Consider the following 6,913-nt stretch of genomic DNA (forward strand, 5'->3'; position numbering starts at 1 on the left):
ATTTCTATAACTCTAAATAGCACCATAAAACTTGAAACTTAATTATTTGAATATACATAAATGGTTGGCATTATCTATGCAACCAGCACGTAAGCTTCTTGGGGTAGTACATTATAGATGCAAAAAATATCTAAGCAAATAATCTTAAATAAGTGCTCAATTAGTTACCTGACTTCTAGGAAAAATAAACAATATTTACTGGGGAAAAGTGGTCATTGGAGAATATGACAGCCCTGAGCAGCAAGGTAGAGAATTATAGGTTGGCTCAGGTATTATTCTTGTGGGACTAATAGCAACAGAGTAATCAGAAAGTGAGTAGTTAGAAAATGAGAATTTCTTGCAAGTTGACCTGTGGGGAGAAACTTGAAAGTCCCACACGATTCCTTTGCACATGTGCTTTTTTTTACCCCCCTAAATCTGTAGTGAGAATTTATGAATTCTTTGTCCTTAATGCTCTTGTCTCATGGGGACCCAGGAGAGCAGCTATTCCTGGTCAAGGAGGAGATTTTCAATCCTAGAATAAGCTTTTGTGCTTGAACTATAGATATGGAGCTAAGATACACTTGGAGCAGTTATCAGTCAGGATTTTAGATTTCTTCAATTTGGCTATAGATAAGGTTGGTGAGTTGAATTCAGGCCTGGCTGCCATACCTGTTTGATCATATAAACTGGGAAGGTTTAGACTTGGATGCGTTGATTTAACCCCCTCATTAAATGTATATATGATGCAAATATTAATTTGGAGGTGATAAACCAAAGTAGCATAAATGCTTATGTCTAACATAGAATTGCAATTGATTCTGCATATTTTGGTGTTTTATCCATTCTTTTAACATTAAGTATACTATTTTTTAACAATAAGGAAAACAAAAAGAAAAAAATAAATAGCCAAAGGAGCAAGTTGGTGTTGTTGAGGCATTGTTGAATTTCTCTGTCTTAATCTTTTTCTTCTTTCCTGTCTTCTCTTTTCTATCTCCTGTCTTCTATCTTCCTCTCTCCCTTGGCCACTTCCCTACGCCTTTCTCAGATCTCTCTTTAAGCCGAATTTTACTGATTTTTATCATGTAAATTAGTGATTACACAATTGTTTTGTATTTGGTATACAAAAAAAATTGGCATTCTCAGTTTTTTTCCAAATCAATATATTTTATTGATTATAAAATAAAATATCTTTATTTAATTGTCACTAATGGTGAAGAGAGTAATAATTTAACACCTCCAGATTCCAAATAGTTGTATGTAGTTTCTGAAAAACATACAATGGATTTCCTCCACTCTGATATGTGCATATAAGGATAAATGTAAACATTACTAGTCACTCTTGTTTTATAGTGTAGCATATTATCAACTTTTTAAACATTAAATACATAAGACATAGATTTAAAAAACATGTAATTGAAAATGAAGAGGATTTTTTAAAATGCCATCCCTTTTCCTTTTTTCATAAAGATGACGATTGGCAGAACCCATCCAAATCCTCTGTCCCTCTCCTGGATCAGAAAATGTATTTATTTAGCTAATCTTCTATCTATTTGGTATGGATTAGGAGATCTTATTTCAGTTTATATATATTTGGCATATAGCTCTTACAAGGAAAACACTTGGATAACATATAACCTGGATATTTTTAACATTACCTTGTCTCCAAATTTTCCCCAGATGCAGACTCCTGAGAGGTAAGCAAATGCTCTTTGAACTAGGCCTGCTGAGTATTGTGTAGAGGAACAATTCTGGTGTCTGAGAAAAGTCTTCCTTTACTCATCAGTGCAGAATACTTAATAGGACATATTTCTAGGTTGGTTGGTTGGTTTGTTTTTGAGACGGAGTCTTGCTCTGTCGCCAGGCTGGAGTGCAGTGGCGCAATCTCGACTCACTGCAACCTCCGCCTCCTGGGTTCAAGAGATGCCACCGCCTCAGCTCCCAAGTAGCTGGGACCACAGGCGCGTGCCACCACGCCCGGATAAGTTTTGTATTTTTAGTAGGGACGGGGTTTCACCACGTTGGCCACAGTGGTCTCGATCTCTTGACCTCGTGATCCGCCTGCCTCAGCCTCCCAAAGTGCTGGGATTACAGATGTGAGCCACTGCGCCCGGCCCATATTTCTAGTTTTAACACAGTTCTTGAGTTTTTGTTGTTTATGCTATGTAGGGATAGAGATCTTCCACATAGTGAAAATGAAGCTCTCCTACATAACTGGCATGCAGAATGAGGCTGTTTTGCAACAATCTCACTCCTAATACCTCTCTTTGTCCATTTCTTTCCTACCTAGAGGCCTCCTAAATTTTGTCCTAAGTTTAAGGCTCTGATTACAGATTTTGCAGTTCTCTGACATTTTCTTTGTGTCCTGCTCACGACTCTACTGTTTAAATAATATGGAATAAATAATAACTTATGCAAAAAACAAGTTAATATAAAAGATTTAAAGACTGGGATTTTAGAGAATGTACCATTAGAAAACTATTTTGTTAATATTTCATTGATGCCATAGAACAGCACAACAGGCAAATTTTCATGAACAGAATAAATCATACCTAAGTCCATCAATCATGTATTATTTTCCATTGATTATTCTGATCACCTTCTTTGACTAAATTCTCCTTAGAATGTTTACCCTAAAATAAAATATTTATTATACCACAGCCCGCTGATGAATTTTCTCAGATCAGAATCATCTTCCCTTTTGACCCACAGTATCCTCTTTTGAGCATCACAGTTTGCCTTCTCATTTCTCACTCCTTAGCTACCAGATAACATTGTGTGATTTCTGCCAGATCCTTCTGACATCAGGCCTTTTAACCAGAAGTTAAAATTAATAATTATCTGCTTAGTCAGTATTTCATTAACAAACATATTTTGAGTGGCAGCTATATTACAGATGCTGTGCTATGGAAATAATGATGAACAGAACCACTCCCTACCTCCCCCATCAATTCTTCATGCAGCACACAATTAAATGGGGACTCAGGCATTGATTAGTCATATAAAGTAATATCAGGTGGAATAAGAGGTTTCTTGAAGGGAATATTACAAGCCAGTGTACTGAGTTCAGTGAGACCCTTTCTAAAAATGGGTCATTAAAACTGATGTCTGAAGAATTAATAGAAGGATGATGCTGATTCCTCTTTTCTTTTCCTCTCACTTGTCTTGGAATTCCTCCACCAGATACAATTTTGTATTTAGAGATTTCATCTTCCTCTCTTTCTATCACAAAACTTTTCCTCTGTTATTTCCAAAATCTTCTGCCTTGGTTTCCTAAAATCTCAAGTGCATTGGGTATTGTACCAGGTCCTGACTTCCTTGGCTCCTAGGAAGACATCATGCTCCTTATTAGCACTATTTCATTCTCTACAAGGGACTACACCTTATGGATTAAAATTAAGAATCCACTCATTTTTTGTTACATCTTCTTTAGAAGTATGAACTTAGACCAAGTACATTAGTAAGTTATTCAAGAGATAACAGAGTTTAAGGAGTAAATTGTGGGGAAACCTGGGGGTGGCTCGTCATGATGGGCAATTCAGCTAAAAAAAAAACAAAAAAAAACAAAAAAAAACTGAGTAAGGACTAAATGCTTGAGCCTAAACAAAATCCAGGGAATAAATACATTTGTAAAGAGTCCTAGCAATACCAAGAGGTCAGAGAGTGGGGTTTCTGTGACAGAGCACCTTCAATTTGAGTGCAGAGGCAGGCACCAGCAATGCAGACACAAAATAAAGAAATCCATTTATTTAGGGACTAGGATCGATGCCGTCTTCCTCATGCAGCTGATGTGAGTAAAAGTGATGTAATATGAAATTTCCTTGTAAATTAAATAATATTAAATGCTTAGATGACACCATCATTTTTATAATTGTCCTCTTTCTTATAATACCAATGATGATGGTGATCATAATAAAATGATAATATGTCCATGACTCCCCATTTGGGAATAAAATTGGATATGATATGAGTTATTTAGAAATGAAGTGAGCCCATGTTGTTTGCTGTGAGGAATAGGGGAACTAAATGGGGAGCCTGAGGAGTTCAGTCAGTGCTTTAAACACGTGTCAGTCTCTAAAACAATGATGTTTCTAAGATCAGTTATGATTGCGTTCTTACTAAAATTTAGACTATCTAGTCCAGCGTCCAAACACCTACTCACTTCTTAAAGAATATTCTCCTGAAGGCTGAACAACAGAGTGAGACTTCGTCTCAAAAAACAAACAAACAAAAGAATATTCTTCAGCATTTGTCCTATATATTAATGAGAAAAGATGGAAAGATACATAAGAGGGAAAACATGATTTTTCTTCTGTGCACCAAGATAAAATGTACTAATTACATTTTTTTTGTTTCTATTCAGCATTCCAGTATTGATGCGGCACTGGGAATTCTTATGCAGAACTGAAATTCCTTCGAATGAGTTTGACCCTCAGAAGCCCTTGCCAGTATGTCTTCAGCCAATAGCTCATGTATTCACCCCTCATCCTTCCTGCTGCTGGGAATCCCAGGACTGGAAAATATACATTTCTGGCTTGGCTTCCCATTTGGTATAGTGTATCTGGTTGCCCTCCTAGGGAATGCCATCATCCTATCTGTGATCCAGTTGGAGTGCAGCCTTCACCAGCCCATGTTCTACTTGTTGGCCATGTTGGCTCTGACTGATTTGGGCCTGTCCACTGCCAGCATTCCTAAAATGCTGGGCATATTCTGGTTTGGCTTCAATGAGATTGCCTTTGGGGACTGTTTAGTGCAAATGTTCTTCATACACCTCTTCACAGGCATTGAAACATTCATGCTTGTAGCCATGGCTTTTGATCGCTACGTTGCCATTTGCCACCCTCTTCGATACAACGCGATCCTCACCAACAGAGTAATTTGTATTATTGCTGGAGTAGGAATAATGAAAAATTTTGTTTTGGTTTTTCCACTTATATTTCTCCTTTTAAGGCTTTCATTCTGTGGACATAATATTATACCGCACACCTACTGTGAACACATGGGCATTGCCCGCCTGGCCTGTGTCAGCATAAAGGTCAATATATTATTTGGATTGATCCTTATCTCTATGATACTTTTGGACGTAATTTTGCTTGCTCTCTCCTATGTAAAGATTCTCCATGCTGTCTTTAAACTTCCATCCTGGGAGGCCAGGTTCAAAGCTCTCAATACCTGTGGCTCCCATGTGTGTGTAATATTAGCTTTCTTCACTCCAGCCTTTTTCTCCTTTATGACTCATCGATTTGGCCACAATATTCCACGTTCTACCCATATCCTCCTGGCTAATTTATATGTGATTATCCCCCCTGCTCTTAACCCCCTTATTTATGGGATAAGAACCAAGCAGATCCGAGATCGAGTAGCAGTGGTCTTTTTTTTTAAGGAAGTTTGCCTTTGAACACTTGATCTGATGATAGCCTTCAAATCTTTCCTTTGCATTCTTAAAAAAGGGAAATTTAATTGTCATCAAGTTCCAACGGAGTAAATGCTTTACATAGTTTGATGTTAAACAGAAAATACTTTCTTATATGCAGTATCAAATTGAAGATAAATTAATAGCAAATATTTGTCCCTAGACTAAATGAAAATGTATTGTTACATAAATAGGTACATTTATTTTTGTAATGAATATAAAAATCATATTACAGTGATAAAGTTTTAATGCAACTTGAGGCTTGGTGGCTCACACCTGTAAAAAGCTCCTCAGTGGTTCTTTATAATTTCCCCCTCCCCATCACCTGTCCACAGGCAACCATTGACCTTCTTTCTAACTTTTAGATAATTAGTTTGCCTTTTCTAGAATTTTATGTAAATAAAATACATATTTATTTCTAGCTATTTTGACACATTATTATTATTTTCAGATGCATTTTTTAGTATAGCAAATGCATGCCAGTAACAATTATTTATTATCATTATCAAATATTATATACTGCGCATAATTGTGTGTGCTAGATTTTTATACTAGACTGGCAATGCAGTAGGTTTGTTTACACCAGCATCACCACAACCACTTGCAAAGTGTTGTGCTACATTATAATTACTACAATGCCACTAGGTGATAGAATTTTTTTTCACCTTCATTTTTGTTATTGTGTATATTAATAGTTAATTTTATTTTGTTGCTAACCCCTATGCAGTTGTATGACTATGCCACAATTTGCTTAACCATTCACTCATTGATAAACATTAGGTTTAGGGTATTATAAAGCCTCTATGAATCTCCATATATAAATCCTTGATGAATACCTGTTTTAAAAATTTATTTTGCATAAATACCTAGAATTCTATTGGTTGGGTCATATGATATATACGTGTGTGTGTGTGTGTGTGTGTGTGTGTGTGTAACATTTTTAAAACAAGGCTGTTTCCCAAAGTCTTTATTCCATTTTGCATTTCCACTAGCAGCCTATGGAAATTCCAGTTGCTCTATATTTTTTTTAACATTTGGTATGGCTTACCTTTTCAATTTTAATAGAGTGTAATGATGCCTTGTGGTTTCAATTTGCATCGTTTTAATAACTAGTGATGTTGAGCACCTTTTCATGTGCATCCTGGCCATTCATATAACCTTATGAAACATATATTCAAGTTTTATCTTCATTTTTCAAATTGGGATATTTTTCTTTTTATTACTCACTTGAAAATGTTTTTTGTGTAGTTTGGCTATAACTCCATTGTCTGATATATGTGCTGCAAATATTTTCTCCTAGTTTAAGGCTTGCAATTTTAATTTTCTTAGTAGTGTATTTTGAAAAGTAACATTTTAAAATTCTTTGATAAATCTCCATATGGTTTTTCCATAGAGGTACTACTAATTTACATTTCTACCAATAGTGTATAAGCATTCCCTTTTTTCTGCATTCTTGCTGACAGGTTTTTTTAAATTTTATCTTTCTAGTAATAGTCATTCTGACTGCTGTAAGATGATATC

At 35.8% G+C, this 6,913-nt stretch overlaps 1 protein-coding gene across 1 annotated transcript; it reads left to right on the top strand.

Annotated features, from left to right (window-relative positions):
* Positions 1 to 473: 473 nt before the first annotated feature.
* Positions 474 to 6,590, top strand: LOC108288286 (olfactory receptor 52E8-like). Its single transcript, XM_017507170.2, has 2 exons — positions 474 to 617; positions 4,343 to 6,590. Exon 2 carries the CDS (start codon positions 4,430 to 4,432, stop codon positions 5,375 to 5,377), a length of 948 nt encoding a protein of 315 aa, XP_017362659.1. The 5' UTR covers positions 474 to 617; positions 4,343 to 4,429; the 3' UTR covers positions 5,378 to 6,590.
* Positions 6,591 to 6,913: the final 323 nt, after the last annotated feature.

This window comes from Cebus imitator, unplaced genomic scaffold, assembly GCF_001604975.1.
Source record: "Cebus imitator isolate Cc_AM_T3 unplaced genomic scaffold, Cebus_imitator-1.0 Scaffold370, whole genome shotgun sequence".
Taxonomy (NCBI): domain Eukaryota; kingdom Metazoa; phylum Chordata; class Mammalia; order Primates; family Cebidae; genus Cebus; species Cebus imitator.

What these genes read in the sequence shown, in the direction of transcription:
- LOC108288286 (XM_017507170.2), top strand. Translation starts at nt 4,430, where the DNA reads ATGTCTTCAGCCAATAGCTCATGTATTCACCCCTCATCCTTCCTGCTG.